The 18,497-nt window shown below is 36.2% G+C and overlaps 1 protein-coding gene across 1 annotated transcript; it reads left to right on the top strand.

Moving 5' to 3' along the window:
• Positions 1-41: 41 nt before the first annotated feature.
• LOC127873271 (calmodulin-like) lies at positions 42-15,304 on the top strand. The gene is made up of 7 exons (XM_052417050.1): positions 42-720; positions 1,463-1,493; positions 2,682-2,825; positions 6,847-6,954; positions 13,930-14,055; positions 14,750-14,808; positions 15,191-15,304. Exons 1-6 carry the CDS (start codon positions 718-720, stop codon positions 14,776-14,778), a joined length of 441 nt encoding a protein of 146 aa, XP_052273010.1. The 5' UTR covers positions 42-717; the 3' UTR covers positions 14,779-14,808; positions 15,191-15,304.
• The last annotated feature ends 3,193 nt before the right edge of the window (positions 15,305-18,497 follow it).

The following is an 18,497-nucleotide window of genomic DNA, read 5'->3' on the forward strand; positions in this document are numbered from 1 at the left end:
CCCCCCCCCCACCACTCCCACCCCCCCCCCCCGATTTTTTTTTATTTTTGTTAGCATTTTTTTTCGCATTTTTGGAAAATAATGTAATAAATGTCCACACCCCAACACTATACACCCCTCTTCACTCCATCCCTCCTTTGTGATTGAAAATGAGAGTCCCTTCACCTTTAAAAAGAAAATAGATGAGCGGTCTGCACCCGCAAGGCGGTGCTCTTGTTTGATTTGTTTTCATTTTGGGACCATAATGTGCTCTTAAGAGATTCCTCGGGAGCCACACCTGCAATAATGCATTATGTATAAAATCTGTGAAATGTGTGAATATTTGTATAACTGGTACCGATATTTCTATATTTTATATTTTATAACTTGTATTATACCCACACGTTTTTTATCTCTTATTCTAATGTTAATGAATGCTAACTTTCAATCTGGCAAACCCTGATGAAAATTGCACATCTGCGATAGTAATCTAACTCGTCACCAATCAATTAAATCAAATGCCGAATATCGGTCGGTGGTTTTAAATAATGGTTGATAGATATCTATTCTGACGAATCCGAGCTAGCCTCCGTTCAAATTAATGCTCAACTGACACAATGGATTACTTCGTTTGAATGAAATAATTACGAACAATAGCGTTGTCGTCCGCAAGAAGTTTTGTAAACCCCTATATAGATATATTTTTGGTATAAATTTGTCGGATATTAAGAAATAAAAATGGTGAGTTATTTTGTTTTGCTTAGTTGATTACTTTAATCGCTTTTGTAGTTTTATCAATGCGTCCGTAAGTGCAGAATGATTGTAATAGTATTCAAATTATAAAGATTTTTTAAGAAGAACGAACGATGCAAATGCATGTATCACATTCTATTGAGTAAATACACATGTTTGATTTTAAGTTTTTACATGTTTTTAACTGACATAATTTATTATGACAATCTAGTCTTTATTTACGCACTATCGTTCATAAAATGCATGAATCTCGTCATAAATAGCACAATTATAACGCGAGACCTACGTTGCCAACATTCAATTCCTCGTTGTTCATACGATAATAAACAACTCTTCAAGTTCAGCTTAGAATTCACGTTACCAAGAAGGCAGTAGTCAGAGCTTGTTTCTGGCTTGTTGATTATGCTCCTCGTCGACGATTGTCCATAAGTAGATCGCAGTCCACAAATGTGTCGCGTTCTGAGAAAACTGGGCATAATGTATGTGCGTAAATTGTCGTCCCAGATTAGCCTGTGCAGTCCGCGGACTGCACATGCTAATCTGGGACGACACATTACGCACACGCAATATGCCCTATTTTTTCAGAACGCGAGACAAATGGTTGCAGGAAATATACGCAATCATATATTGTTTCGAAACGATACGTTGAAAAAACATAATTGCTCGTAATTAATACACCGATTTAGCTTGCTTATTGCATGTTTGCCAAAACACCGTTTGATCTTTTCAGGTTGAAAATTTTACAGAGGAACAGATTGCAGGTATGATAAAAACTATATGTAAACTATCAATCTTTGTTAAAGGAACCTTTTAAGGGCTTATTATTTATTTAAGTCGTCATTTAATGCTTTAAATGATATATTTAAACGTCGTAATCGATAGCTGGAGCATATTAAAAAGAAAAAAGTAAAAGAAAGAAGCAATATTATAGAACAAAAGAGATTATGCACCGGGATTTAGAGAACAGGGGTCATTTCCTTCAAAAATCTTAAGACATAACAACACGTCCAATAACAAGTCGCAATCCTGACTACTATCACGTGCTGTATTAAATATATAATGGACCACACAAAGGAACGATAACTGCATAAACTTTGCTCACTATTAGTGTTTGAATTTGTTGCAATTAAAATGGTTACCGGCCCATTTAAGATTGTTGAATTGGGTTATTGTTATAGTGTGCCGTACAGTTAAAAGAATTCATTTCGAATAAAATTATACGATTTATCATTAAAAACATTATTTTGATCTTTAATTTTATGATTAACAATGTTCCTTTTGCAATACTTGTAAAAGAACGAACAAATTTACCGACACATAAACTTACCATTTGAATGCAGATATACAAGCCAGTAGGGTCTAACATTATTGTATCCCCGATTTGAAAGAAAACATTTGTTGTAAAATAATTACACTAAACAAAAATGAAAACAATAATTTGTTTGAGTATATTATACGGATATTGAAAGCTTTTTTCAACTCATTTTTACGATTGAATTGAAAACTATGCTTGACAATATACGTGTAATCTATTCGCATTGTTTATTCAGTAATTTAACGATAACATTTCTTATAGGTCTAAATAAATAAAAACCATGCTAAAAACTGTTTGAAGTGCGTCAACTTTCAAGAGGATTTAAATATAACATAGAGATGGATATGAGCTAAACAGTTTAACCCTTTACCTCTTAGATACGTATTTTTTCGCATGTGTAGTCCCTGAGAAGTTTCATTCAGTTAAAGATCTTACTAGAATCGAGTGTTAAAGGCTTCATTTCCAACCCTTAGATACTGATGTCAGCAAACAGCATAAGACCTGAACAGACTGCGAGTTTCTCGCAGCCTGTTCTGGTTTTATGCTGTTTGCATATGGCCATTTTCACTTTGCTTCTGAGTGGGAAAGGGTTCAACTAGGTCAGTTCATGATTGCTTTCTCTGGCCTCCACCAGAGTTTAAGGAGGCGTTCAGTCTGTACGACAAGGCCGGAGAAGGGGCCATAGATGTCAAGGAGTTGGGCACGGTCATGCGGGCCCTTGGCCAGAACCCGTCAATGGCGGAACTAGAGGAGACAAAGATGGACTTAGAAAGCGATAGTAAGTCTTGTGTTTACAGATATCAGTTATTTGAGTTGTTAACTGATTGAGGGGCCATCGACTGCAAGGAGTAAGTCTTGTGTTGACAGATAGCAGTTAATTGAGTCATTAACTGATATAGGGGCCATCGAATGCAAGGGGCAAGTCATGTCTTTACAGATAACAGTTAATTGATTGGTTACCTGATTGAGGGGCATCGATTGCAAGTTGTAAGTCTTGTGTTGACAGACAGCAGTTAATTGAGTGCTTAAATGAGTGAGGGGGCCATCGATTTGCAAGGGTTGGATACGTTGCTGTGAACAGTGTTCATGGTTACTCCCCATTTATTTTCTTTGGAAGCATATGATTCATGTGTTAGCTTACCATAGTGCATGTCGAGTGTAAATAATAGTTCATTGTAGAGTGCCAGGAAGTTAAACACAAGAGCTTCGTCGAAGCTTGATCAAGTTTTAAAGTTGGTATTGTACATTTTAATGTTTGGTATAGATACCAATTGCATTTAGTCAATGTTTTATTCGTGTAGATAATGCGACTAAATGAAAAGCCACACGGAGAAATATTATAACATTCAGTTCCGAGTTCAAATCAGGAAACACAACTTCTCCTGACTAACACGTCGAACCATAGTCGGATTGTCTCCCTGTCATAAACCTTTCTTGTAAATATATCTTGACACGTCTCCAAATGGGCATAAAGACGGTCAACACAGTAAAAAGGTTTTCAAACAGTACATCATCGTCTAAAAGGTTGTATTGAACGGTTGCTTGACACTTGTTTGTTATTTGAACGCTCAATAAAAGACAGTTTTTTCATTAATAGATACTTTTTGAATGAAATATACATGAAATACCACTATACGCACGCGCGATATTGTTTACGGGTCAATTATCAACTTTTAAAGTTTTTAAGGACAATAAATATAATTTTGAAAGTATAAGCTTCACTGTTTTGAAAAGGTTACCGGTGTCGAGGGTTTCTGAGCTCCATCGAAAGCAAACAAGTGAATAAGAGCGTCATCCACGTAAAGATTTGCTCGCATGCTAAAGTAACTTAGGAACTCTGGAGAAAGTGATATGCTTTCTTGCTTAATAACGTCGTACCTTTTGTGATTTTTTTCCATCTCTTATAGTGTTTGACTTTGAGTCTTGCGTATCTTTTAATATGAGTAAAGTAACTTTAAAACACACATTTTCAAGCGAAAAAGAGAGCAAAAGAAAAGGAAGTAAACATTAACTTACCTTGGGTGACGCGTTTTTTTCGCTGGTTTGCTGGCCCAAAAACCCGCAATATCCGGTGTGTCTTTCTAACCTGTGGTCGGTTGTCGAAATACTATCTCTATGCCACGGGAATTTAGCCGGCAACCGTACTAGTTTAATCTCATTTCAATTGAAGTATGCATTTTTAAACATGAGTTTGAATCATTGAAAAACAAAATTGGAGCTGATATTTTTCTTAACGATTTAATTAATGTAACATAATTTTAAGAGACATCTCTGCTTAAAAAGAGAGAATACTCGTAGTTTAAGTACATAAGGAAAAATCGTCTGTATGTGCCCTTTATTATTGTAAGCGCACCTTCGCAAAACGGGCTCATGTGATCACCTTTTGTCCGTTGTGCGTCGTCCGTATTTCGCCGTGCGTCGTCCGTATTCCGTCGTGCGTCCTTCTTATTCCGTCGTCGACATTGTTCATATGAACAATCAAGGTCTTTTCTATCGACCAATTTTCAAGAAACTTGGTAAGGACATTTGTCTAAATAATATCTCAGCCGTTGTCGAAATTGGATCGTAAACTTTAAATAAAAATATTGTGCGTACTCTAGAAGACATTTTGCCCGGTGTTCATATTATTTCGAGAATTTGTCATTATGATTTCTCCGCCGATGTCGAAAAAGGTTCCGATCCGTTGATAAACATGGCCGCATAGGGCGGGCCTCGGTTTCTTAATTGGCTATTTTATAGTTAATGAGCACCATGGATATAGTAGTTTTGTCCAATCATCATATAGCTTCTCCTGAACAATTGTTCTGATAACTCAGTATAATTTGAAAATGGCGCGGGTCTGTTGAAAATCATGGCTTCCAGGGATGGGACAGTTTTCCATACAGTGCTCCAGCCAGCTTTTCAAAATAGAGGGAAGCTTCCCCAAAAAGGGCACATTTCACGCGTAATTTTGGAAAATAGGGCATTTGGTTATAAATATACATAAGTATATACTTTGGTTATACTATATACTTATGGATTGTAAACATTAGTGCATTGGATGAGTTCACCAATTGGATGCTGTTCCTCATTTTGTGTAATTAAATAACAATAAATATATTACTATATCTACATTGGCGCCAAGGAAAACAACTTAGTAGCCAATTTCATAACCAACTTGGGCTAGCATCCCACAACACACATAAGAGATATGTAGATATCATATTTCTATTCGGTATGTGTGTGTGGGGGGGGGGGATTTTGATGTTTTTTTATCACCTATCATCATTGAACTGCATGTTAATCATTCAGGTTCCAATTTCAGCATCAGTGGCCTTGTAGAAGAAACAAAGAAAACATGAAATAAATTCAGGGGTTTCACTGGGTCAAAAAACATTGTGACTGTCACCACTTCAATTCTTTGCTTTAAATAACTTTGAGCCAATTATTGTCCACGATAATAATATTAATTAAAACAAAAATCTATATTGACAAATTTAAAGTCTAAACAATAATCAATGTCACCATGAAGTAACATCCAGTCTGGAGATTAAAATGAAACATGTGTTATTGTTAATAATAGGATATATTTATTTTACAACACGTTATTTCAACTAATGTCAACAACGTTGACAGTTTTGTTAGGTCGCGAAAATATATGACAATATCAAAATTACATTTTACTTGCAGAGTGATAAATCCTCCTTCCAAACAAGCTCTTTATTTGTTGAAATAACAACTGCCTGCCCCTATTCATGTTAAAATTCATCATGATTGAGGACAGACAGTGTTTTAAAGTTTAGAAATAAAATCCAAACACAAATATGTTTTTCCATGCCGTAATTTCGGACTAAAAATTGACCGCATATTCGCATTAAAAAAAAGATGATTCATTTTCAAATTTGAATAGGTACTTTGAATTAAAAATGACTATTTTTGCAAACATACAATCATAGCCAAAGAATTCAGAAGTTAAAAAAATCAATAGTGCTGTGTTTAATTTCATTCGAGTGTGATTGTGCCTAACCAAGAGTGACCTCAGAGATAATCTTTCACAGCATGTTACTATCGTCAGCAACAAAAGGCTAATTAGTGATCTGATAACAAATCATGCCCTTGGGGCTTGTTTGTTCACAATGTGTTGACTTGATACGCCCCAGGTAGTCATGTACCAGTAAGGGTGTTATCTGTGTATTCATGTCGATGTTTCTGGCGATTTATACGGCCTGAAAACAGGAATTTAGAGACCAAAAGAGCATTTGACAGAAAAATAGAGGTGCGCTTTTTAAGGGGCACATTTTAGAGGGGCGCAGCGCACCTCTATTTATTGCTAGCTGGAGCACTGCCATAAATGGTTAAAGTTAAATTTTGAGAACCCTCTATAAGTCATGTTTGTCCAATCATCACGAAACTTTCACAAAGCATTGTTTTAATGATACTTCAGTTCAAAATTAGTCCGTTATAAAAATAAATATTTGCCGAGTTTGAACATTATTTCGCTCTGTTGAAATAAAGAACATCTAGGGTTAGGGTTACAGTTTTCTTTATATGGCTATAGTGGCTTAAAGTCCTCTTGCATTTGTAAGACTGGTTTCCATGGAATATGAAACGCGTGCACCATAAAGTCATTAAATAAAAAAAATAATGATAAAAACTGCGTTTAAAAACGTTTTACCACAGCTAATAAACTTATATCTATGATAAGTTTCATATATTCGTATACTCGTTGTTTTACATAGTTTCTTGTTAAAACAATACAGCATAATATTATCATATGATCTACTTGGCAATGAATGAAATAAATACAAATGTACTTTCAGCCATAGACTTTGCAACATTTTTAAAAGTGATGGCGACGAAAATGAAAGGTCAGGAAACGGAAGAGGACCTTACTGAAGCATTCCGAGTGTTCGACAAAGAAGGCCAAGGTTCGTTACATTTTTTATTCAATACTAAGTGGCACAAATAAACCATGATTGAAGCCAAAATATTTCCCCCGTATTGGCCGCTTTGTTCAAATTTTTACTTTATTTGATTTAAAGTTTTACTGTGTTAAACGTTGTCTACGTTCATCATTGATCACCATCTAAAAGGGGTCGCGGTAAAAGGCATAATTGAAAGAGTGTAATACAGTTACACTTTGCAAATGCAAATGTTAATTCCATTTTCAAGAATATAATAATTATGAATTGTCTCCTAAAATAATTGAGCCTCGCTCTGTAAAAAGGGAGTTCAATACATGTTCGTTAAGTGTCGTCCTGTTCACTCCGAACAGGCTAATCAGGCACGCCACTTATCGCATTTACTAGAATTTTGCAAAGAGACTTTCTTTCCGCTTAAAATACCATTAAAGCGGAAAGTTTCGTCCCAGATTAGCCTGTGCGGACTTCATAGGCTAATCTCGGACGACACTTAACGCACATGCATTAAACCCCCTTTTCACAGGCAGGGCCCATATCATTAATATGGGCCTTTCTCTGTCGTATTGGGTTAAGGTAGCTAACCTTCGATATGAGAGGTAACACGTTACAAGTAAAACCCACCGGGTCATGTCACTTGTTGTCTGGGTCCAGACGTATTTTGAAAATACTGATTACATCTGGTGCTTAGCGTTTGACTATGCGTTGTATTGTCTTGTCCCTCTTTCAAATAGTTGTATAATTACGTTTATATTTCGAAATGAACAATTAATAAACCCATTTATGCCTAGCGCCTAGAAAAAAGGCATTGGCAAACAGCGTAGACCCAGATGAGACGCCAGGTCTACGATGTTTGCGTAAAGGCCATTTTGTAAGAAATATTCTAAATATAGAAATAAATATACTAGACATCCCTAATTTTGGAAATAAATTGATCCAATTTTGAAGGATGGGAAAGTCCACTAGACATAAATGGGTTAATAACAATACGACATCCTTTCTAGTACCCATCGCCACCAATGATTTGCGACAGTTTCATATTTTAATGCGTGTATGGATGTTTATTATCGCGCTTCAATTTTGTGACGGATGCTGCTAATTTGTTCGTAGTCTTTGCCACATTATTCAACACAATTGAAGACTTGTATTATCAATTCTGGTGGTTACCATATTTGGGGTTTCCACCCGGTACCCCAGCTCAAAATCTTTCATTAACAACTAAATAGCTGGACATTGCGGCTGTAATTCTAAAGTTTTCCCTACTTTCGTGAGTCTTGTAAGTGCATTAGATGGGTGTGTTGGGAATAACTCCGGGTCCATACATTATGCAGCCACGGGTGTGGAAGGACCTCAAAACTTAGAAATACCTACATGCACGGGCAAACAAGACTCAAACCAATGGCAGCCGTAGTCCTTACTGCTAGCGGTTGTGCCAGAAGTAGCCCCAACAACATATTGTTTATATACACAGCATTTCATGTTTATGTAATCAAATACTTTCTTTACTGATGCAATATTTCTAGGAAATACCCCGAAAGCAAACAATTACTCTTAATATCTTATGCTGCGTTTACACCATGTTCCCGACGACCACGGCAATCACGTTTCGGGCCACCATGGAGGAAACGGGATGAACGTGAGGCAACGTAGGGGAACGGAATAGCCAAACGTGACACAACGGGGTTGCCGTGGTTGCCGTGCCAAAATTTTAAACTGTCAAAAAATTTGCCACGGCAGTCACGGCGGAAATGAGAAACGTGATGGAACTTGTTAAACGCAACACAACTTGACAGTACGTAGCAGGCCGTAACAGAACCCGAAAAGTGTCCATACTCTGACGGGAATCCTTTTCATTCCCCGACATGTTAAGTTTCTATCACGTTGTGTTACGTTTTGTAACGCTTTGTCAAGATAACTACGGCAAGCTAGGATAATTGATAGCCGTTTTGCTACGTGTTTAATCCGACCCGTTACGGTGTGTTGCGTTTTGCAGGCAGATGCGTTACGGCCAGTTGAGTTGTTGTACGGTCTGAAACGATTCGGTCTGAAGCTGAGTATATAAAAGCCGTGCTTCTCAGGAAACTTTCATTTCAGTCTGAACACTCGATGAGCAAACATTCCACCAAGAAAGCGCCGAACAAAGGCTACCCCCCGCGCTGCAAACGACGTTCAAGTGGAGGAACAACCTGAAAGTACTTGCCTTCCACCAAATGCCTCAGAGTCAGTGCCAGTTTCAATCCAGGTGTAAGGGAGGAGCGATACTTCGTATCTTGTCTTGAGATGACTTGAGATATCCGTTCAAGGATCTCGTCGAATAGTTCTGGGGGCATCCTCAGATAATTCTGAAAGGTGTTGATATCTTCGTTGCGGAATTCCCTGGTAAGAAATGCATCAAAGTGCCCCTGCTTCTGCCTTCTAGCTTCCGATAGCCATGGACGAACCCACAGGGACCTTGGCCTCCTTTTTCGTCTTTTCCCGGACTTTTTTGCTTCTTTCAGCTCTTTACAACGCAAAGATTTTATTAATGCTGCAAATAAGCAGGCAAACATAAAATCATCCTCGTCGTTCACATCCATGTCACTGGAATTATTTTGTTATAATAAATACTGTTGCTTGAGAGTTTTTCTTTTATACCGGGAGCACAATCGTGCCCGAAACCTCTCGGATGTCCACGTTTGATCCGCACGGTACCTTGACAGAACGTGACAAATGAATGGCAAACGTGTACAACGTATCAGACCTGCATGACAAACGCAAACAACGTGCGGGAACTTAACAGAACGCATCGTACCTTGAAGCAACATTTATACATCCGTGGCAGACCGTGGATGAAAACTTAGCGCACCGTCGAAGTGCCGAGTTTTCGCTTCGACGGCACGTCACGGATACCGCGATAAACCGTGAGGAAACTTAGCACAACCTACCAAACCTTAATTTAAGGTCAAAAAATTGCAAAAGCCACACGGCGCGATACGTTTCGGACAAACGGGACTGCCGTGGTCGCCGGGAACATGGTGTAAACGCAGCATTACCGCATACATTCGTTTTGCATTGGTTTATGTTTGCCACATGCAAACCGTTTTTATTTCCATATTGGGTCCGTCCCGTATACTGTCAAGTCAGTAAAGATTAAATGAAGACACCCTGTACTCAAGATAAAGTGTTTAATACAGCTCAGCTAAGTTTAGTACTTTAATTGTGTTAATACGTTTGGAAAGATCGAAATATTGTTGTGCCCCGCTTCAGGCGCAAGTCTTATATCAGGTATGCGCAAGTCTTATATCAGATATGCGCAAGTCTTATATCAGGTATGCGCAAGTCTTATATCAGGTATGCGCAAGTCTTATATCAGGTATGCGCAAGTCTTATATCAGATATGCGCAAGTCTTATATCAGGTTTGCGCAAGTCTTATATCAGATATGCGCAAGTCTTATATCAGGTTTGCGCAAGTCTTATATCAGGTATAATAAGTAGCTCACTTTCAGTAAACGGTTATGGCAGTGTGGCTTTAAAACATAATGGTTATTTTTGTCCATGAAAATAAGTCAACCCAGACTTAAGTTATTCAATGTAATTTATTGTCCAGCAAGGAACTTAAGGAGTATAATATAAGATGAAATATATTCTTTATTATTTACTGAAAAGTAGTACTGAGCAAATTTGACTTACAATGTGTTAAAATATTAAACTTGGCACCAGAGTTCTTAATAAAAATTCAGAATGTAGTTTTACTATTAATGGAAGTTTGTTTTTGGCACAGAAAAGCTTAGGTATATATACTTTTCCAGTGACACACTGTGACCTGTGTCATGCACATGACGCAGTGTGTCATACACATGACACAGTGTGTCTGCAACAACAAAAACTGTGCCTGACACAGTATTCTATGTGCCTTCTTAACAGGTGCTCAAATAGAATGTTCTTAAGTATGGACTATTTGTAATGTAATAGCAACTTTAAAATATGCAAAAACATATAACAACATAATTATACCTCAAAGGAACGTTTTTTGCCATGAATTTGACTCATTTCAGCACTTTAACAATTAATTAAACACAAAATGATTTCAAGGACTTTAAAAGTCGGTTTGACAGAAGTTTCTTAGCAACGGGCACGGTAAAAATCAAGATGGCTGCCGTATATTTCTAGGTGAATATTTGATTAGATTCCATTAACTGTCCATATTCAACAATTATCTAAACGGTAGACATTAACAGAGATAAGTTTCATAATTACAATGTTAAATAATATGTAAACAATATTAGATAAGAGTTCTTAGCAGATCACACGCTTAAAGCAGTTTTATGCTTTGTCGAAGCAACTAACCCCCATGTATTTTAGTAACGGTGTGTTGTCCGAATTCTTAAAGGGTAATTTACTTGATTGTTTTATTAAAGAATGTCAAATGAAAATTAAAAAAACAACCATATGGAGTAAATGTATTTAAACTTAACTTAATAACAGTTACATTTAGTAGCCTTTTATGCGAATATTTATAAATGGTCAGTTATGGCTCTGTCCGTAATTTTTCAAGTCGACACCGTTACGAAGAAAATTTCATCTACCGCACGGGAATGATACGGGGATATAACTTTTTCCGAAAAGTAAACATTCTTTCAACCTTTTACGTCATAATTAAGCAATGAAAAGAGCGCGAAAATGTGAAAATCATCAAAAAGTAAGTAAAATATTGAACGTACTTTTATTCAGTGTCAACACCGTTCTTCCATTTTCTTTGCTATTTCCACTTCCTGTTCTTTTATGATTTTCTAATATTATGTATTCTTAGATGCCGCAAAATAATGTGTGCGTAATGTGTTTTTGAGACAAGTAGCATGCTGTTTGTGGATGATCAAATGCCTGAATGTCATCACCGTTACAGTCCACACCGTTACGCTGAATGAGTAACGGTGATGACAACATCGTAACTGTGTGCCCAAATATATACACACATTATGGTGTGAATAAACTTCGTTTTCATATCGCCGATTGCTTTTCAAACAACATCGAAATTTTTACATGGAATTATCAGACACAAATGAAGAATTAATACAATTGGAATCAGTTCTGTCAGAATTCCCGAATGTCATCACCGTTACGTTCCACACCGTTACGCTGAATGAGAAACGGTGTTGACAACATCGTAACGGTGTGGAAAAATTTATACAAACAATATGATGCGAATAAAGTTCGTATTCATATCGCCGATTGTCTTTCAAACAACATAACAAATTTTACATGAAACGTATCTGACATAATTCCTAGTAAATAACACGATGCGAATAAACAAGAATATGAAAGTATAAGATAATCTGTCCACACCGTTACAAATGTGACAACACCGTTACGCCGCATGAAAAAGAAGACTTTTATATTCATTAAGATTCAACAAAAACTTCAAACGTGTTTTAACATCATAAAGTCTTCAAAAAGGTGTCCAATGAAAGAAGAATTTAGTATATAAACATGTACCCAAACATTTTATAAAAATTCTTAAAGTTGTGAAACGTAATTAAAATGTGTATTTACACCGTTACGCACTTAATACTCTGATAAAGTCACTGACGGTTTGGAATTGATGTAATAGCCACTCATGATCACTTTATACAATGAAACAACGCCAAAAAAAATTCATTTAAACTAAGTTGAAATAAAATAATATTATCAAACAAGTATTTATGTCCGTAACGGTGTTCTCTTCACAGCTTTTGACGTGCGTCAAATAAGCCTTCATAATCGCGATCTAGGTCACATTAGGTCGTGCCCAGCTTAGGTTGACGTCCGTCTGACATGTACCTAACTGATAAACGGTCTGTCGACACTGCTTTACTAATTGTGTTTTTGAATATTTTTTATTAAGAATGGAACCTAATCAAATATTCACACTTCTAAGAAACAAGTGTGAGAGTTTAAAATAAAAAAGCAATGGATTTAAACAATTCTAACTGTCAAAAATTGGCAGAAATGGGCACAACAGGACTAAAATTTGATAGCTGCTACTTATTTTATATGAATTCTTAAATAATGACATTAACTTTAAGAGACAAATGTCCATCTTCAAACCGGAAGTAGGAACATTTTGACAATAACAATGAAGTAAAAATCGTAAGTATGAAGGAAAACTAATTCTAGCCTAAACATGTGATATTAGTGGCTGGTCTGTAACATATAGAATTGGTCAGCACTATTAATTATATGACCAGGCTAGGAAAAGCACCATGAATGAATGAACAATGAAAACAATTATGCTGTTGACAAGGAAATTCAGGTAACTAGTTTCAATGTAAATTTTGATTAACACTTAAATAATGTACTATGCACTGGGTTGTTACAATATCTTTACAAAATATCCGAAACGACCGTGTATTATATGACAGGGAAAAATGAGTAATCACAATTGTTCGCAGTTCAATCGACGATTGCGCTTATCGTTGCCTTCAGCTGTTCTTCAACTAACTGGCAAACCTCATTAAATATTTAAATGGTATCGGAGTTGTAAATAGCATTTTGTCGTTTAATTTCATTGGCGTTGCTAAGCGATAGGTTGACGGATTATGATAAAGCACTTCATCGCATTCAATAAATCATTTAAATACATTAACAAAAAGGTTTAACGTCAGATATTTCCAAGTGTCATATTCATGTATACTAATGTATTTTAGTAAACTTATATTGGTTTGTTGTCTTATATTGGAAAAATGTGCAAAAATAATTTAAGTATAATCATCTAAATTTCTCAACGTGCTAAAATGCCATGAACAATGTTCACGGCATCATGAACAATGTTCATGGGATTAGAACACGTTAAGCGATTCCAGAATGTTTGCTTTTCATAACTTTCATGTTCACCGTACTCAATATTTATATTTTATTTTCCCTTTGACGGTTTCATATGTAACAGAAACATGTGGCACTTATTTTCTTAACGGCCCTTTTAGCGAATGTATTATTTTTTATCCGATATTATTAAAATTATATTCCAGGAACGATAAGTGCGGCAGAGTTACGGCACGTGATGACAAACATGGGAGAGAAGTTAACGGACGAAGAGGTTGACGAGATGATCAAAGAGGCGGACCAGGAGGGCAGCGGGCTCGTGAACTATAATGGTACGTCACGTGAAACTGTTACCATGACAGCGTGAGATGTCGTGACTCAATTGAGCGCTTTATTACTTAATGTCGCGCTGATACATCACGCTTTGTAGTACAACATGAAGCTTCGTGGTTCAATGGGGAGGCGGAAAACTACAACGGGCAAGGCATGGTCAGGGGTGATAACCCCAAAAAAGGGTTAGGGTAAGAGTTAGGGTTAGGGGTCGGGTTAGGGTTAGGGTTGGGTTTAGGCTAACCAAAACCCTAACCCGACCCCTAACACTAACCCTAACCCTACCCATAACCCTCTAACCCCCCCTTGCGCAATACCATACCATGCCTCGCCCGTTGTAGTTTTCCGCCTCCCGGTTCAATGTGACGCACGGGTACATAATGTGACGCTTTGTTACATATTGTGATGCCATATGACTCCTCATGACTATTTATTGAACCAAATAATGTTTTTGACACACTATCATACTTTATGGCTCCATGCGATGCAATGTGACATGCCAACTTATGAGTATCTATGCGTAAATCAATGAGTTTCCTTTCATGTTCATTGCGCAAGCAATTTTTTTCGAGAATGTAACGCATACAACGTAAAAACCATTGTTTCTTCACTTATTCAATTTATTGTTTTAATACATGATTGAACACGCACATCTCATATACTAGATATACTGAAGTAGTTGAATTTTATTTTCAGATTTTGTAAAAATTATGTTCAGCAAGTGAAGGCCTCATCTTGGCATCATCTAGGATATGGTAAGCATACCATTTCCTGCATCGTATATTCCCTTGTTGCTATTAGTTATTATAAACAAACATTACACGCAACAAATAATTCTCAAACTCACGAACATTGGTGTTTTACATGTTAAACTTTACACGCCGGTACATAAACTCATCGAAATAATCTTTGACTTTTTTTTCTTATTAAAAATGGAATGTAGATAGAAATACTCTTAAAAAAATAACGAGGTTGGAACGTTTAACTGCATGCGAATGTCTGATTAATGTAGGTTTCGACACGTCTCGTTAATTAAGGGGGCGAGAAGACACTAACTCATTATTATTGCCTTGATATTGTGTATTTAGGATAAGCATGTCAGTGTTTACCTAAGAGAAATTTCTTGTTCATTTTCAGAGAATGCTGTATGGGCCATATAACAAACTGACTGTTGGAAATCTACTTCATCGTATTTACTAAAATGTTTGTACGCTTTTGTATTTATACAATAAAATGCGTTGTATATTCCAAGACATGCACATATATGTTACCAGTAGAGTTTCTCTCATCTGTAATGAGTTCCGACAAAGAAAGGATACACGCAATCTTTATAACGTGTGGATGCAATAATGCGTTGTTTATTTAAGGACATGCTCATTTATATCATCTGTTGCAAAGGATTTCGAGAACATTCTGGTGTAAATTGAAAGCCGCGGATTGTGGGCATGATATCAAGCTGCCTTTGAAATTCAGCAATGCTTTCCTAAGGATTCTCACTATCTGCCTATTGGTTAAGGTGTATCCCACTGAATTGGTGAGCGTCTTCCTCGCGGCTGCGGACGGCCGGGATGGGGTGGGTGGGTGTGGGCGGGGAGTGTGGGGTTGATGGGGTAGGTGGTTGGGGGCTAACGCTGAAAGTGCGATACCGTACTCAACGAAAGGCCCTTCCCGGTTTTTTAGGCAAGCGTTAGTCACACTGAAGATAATAGTAACGTTATTCAACATTTAAGGGACCGATTGTCGTTTGCGGATGAGAGGGGTAGCAACTGTGGCAATCAATAAGTACACATGTGACGATGGTATTAAAGAGTTATGTCCGTTTATCAATTCTTTGTGTAAAGCACAATAATTGTTCGTCAGAATACATATGAAAAGCTTTTTATCACAAAATGTTTAATAAGTTAAAGTAATGCAATGTTTGATAAAAAGGCAATCACTTTCATAAACATGTTTTTTTTTCAATAAAGCATTCCCCTAGTTTATGGCAATATGATTGTGTCGAACAGCATATTAATTCGACTAACGCCTAATTGAACCACTGCTTGATTTTCTTGTTCGGCAGTTACTAAATTATGTAAAGTTTATATATATAAAATGATAAGTATGAAATAATAAGTCAAGAAATGATCAATACAAAATTGACAAAGCCCTTGCAAAGTGTCCTTACCACAATAAATTATTGCAATAATTTAGTTATCTTGTGTAAGTTTCGCCATAACATTTTTTCTCATCTATTTGTCTACATTCAATATGAGATCACGTTTTATTATAATAAAAATAACCATGCGCTACGGAAACGTATATGGTACACCCCAATAATGTGGAAATGCCGGAATAATTTATACCGACTTACTGTGAAATAACATGGTATGTCGACATAGTTTTGTAGCTTTTCCCACCTTAATTTTACTCGTCATAACGACATTAAGTTGAAGTCTCGACGTAATTTTTTCCGGCTTTTCTCGAAAATATATTTGGTCGACATGATCTAAGATGACAAATCTACATAATTTTTGACGTCATGTACTTGTGAAAATGACTTGCCATCATAGTTTTAGTCGACACAATGAGTTAATTTTTTAAGCCATGACACCTTTTCCATATCATGTCGTCATAGAATTTCGACATCATCACATTATTGCAACATTGGTTCATGACTTCCGGCGTCGAACAGATGTTTAGTTTCTGGTATATTCTTTTGAAACACGCAAGGCCTCAGACAGTCCATTTTTACATCAGGAATGCTTGGTATAAAGGTAAAAATAACATTTGCAAACAATAAATATTAATGTGTTCGTTGGATTTTATGGGCATTTAGATGGTTTAAATCTCGATTGATTCGGTTAGATATTTCTCTTTAACTAATGCATGCAAAACGTGTGTTTAACGACTCACAACTTGTTTTTATATTGCAGATTTGTGTCTTAGTTGCGCTGAGGTTTTTCATTTCGGTTTCCTTGCGAATTGGAAACCATTGATCGTATTCAAGAGAGATACTTTGTAAAGAAACCGCAGTTTGAGTGTAAAGATGACTTCATACCCGTCCTAGAACATGTGTGTGAAATGCAGCGGGAGCAACTGCCAGTTCCTGATTCGATTGAAAGTGCGACTTCTTTGTTCTTTGCCTTCACTGAAATATTGGATGGTTACTAATTACATATGCACAAATATATGCTTAAAAATTGGTTATATTTTGCAAATTTTATTGTGAAGTTAGTTTAGTTCAAGTAAGTTTCGTTTCGAGTTTTATTTACAATGTTTCGATAAGCAACAAAAATTGATATTCTTGTTATTGGAATTGATCTTGAAGTAGTTAAACGTTGTTATTTTGTTTGCTAAAATAAATTCACTCATATTGTTGTATACATTTACAGACATTGCAAACTTGGCAAAAACAGATTCACAATGTTCTTCATTTCATTGTTAGATTGCAAAAGAATGAATGAGACGTTACTAATTGTTTGAAAACATGGCGGTCATTTAGTTATGAAATCCTCGTAAATTGTGGAATGTTCCTTTTAAAATATGGTCCTTTTAAAAGATTTATTAACATTTTATTTCAAACTTCAATATAATAAACAAAACGACTATTGTAAATCTTATATTTAATATTAACACTGTCGCAAATATATATTATGATTATTTTGTACTTTCTTACTTGATTTTCTATTCCTGAAACTCCAGTGTATATAGTACATGTTTGAAATAAATGTTCATACTGCAATAAGATTTTTTTAATGGTCAAATAATTCGTTTTTGAGGAAATGGAAAATTATTCAAATGTGACACAAAATTGGGTTATTTGTAGATCAATTTTAGGGCTAGTCAATGTGATCGGTCTTTCTTCATTGTCCGTCAAAATTTGCACTTAAGCGAAATCACCTACTCAGCTGTGTCAATAATACCAAAACATGAACAGTCTTCAAAGCTAGTAAGGTTGTAGTTTGCTTTTATTTCCATATTATGTCCACATCGCACATTACTTACCAAAATATTTTCAAAAATTTGAAATATTTGTTTACGAGCCGGTATAGTTTTATATGAGTTATGATACACGTACCCTTTGACTAGATGGGTCTATGGTCTGACCGAATATATATATACTCAACTGGATTATTGAAAGCGAATTATGCATTTAATCGCCAATTTTACATGCAGTCATCATTGTAAAACGACAAAAATGCACGGCGAATATTTAAGTAACGATTGACTTTAATAACATTTTATTTTTCTTGCAGTTGATTACATAATTACAATTGCCCTATGTTTCACTAGTGTACATTATTCTGATTGGCTATAGTATATCATTTGACTGGGCTTTAATATTCAATGAAGCGAGTTGCCTCAACGAAGCGCATGAGGAAATCGAGCGTGGGACAACTTGGTTTAATTATGCCATGTGCGACATGCACACAGTCAAAACTGCGTATTGTAAAAGGGGCGC

Source organism: Dreissena polymorpha, chromosome 3 (assembly GCF_020536995.1).
Source record: "Dreissena polymorpha isolate Duluth1 chromosome 3, UMN_Dpol_1.0, whole genome shotgun sequence".
Classification (NCBI taxonomy): domain Eukaryota; kingdom Metazoa; phylum Mollusca; class Bivalvia; order Myida; family Dreissenidae; genus Dreissena; species Dreissena polymorpha.

What these genes read in the sequence shown, in the direction of transcription:
- LOC127873271 (XM_052417050.1), top strand. An exon ending in TACAGAGGAACAGATTGCAG is followed by an intron (nt 1,494 to 2,681) that starts GTATGATAAAAA and finishes GGCCTCCACCAG; the next exon opens with AGTTTAAGGAGGCGTTCAGT. An exon ending in CGGGCTCGTGAACTATAATG is followed by an intron (nt 14,056 to 14,749) that starts GTACGTCACGTG and finishes TTTTATTTTCAG; the next exon opens with ATTTTGTAAAAATTATGTTC.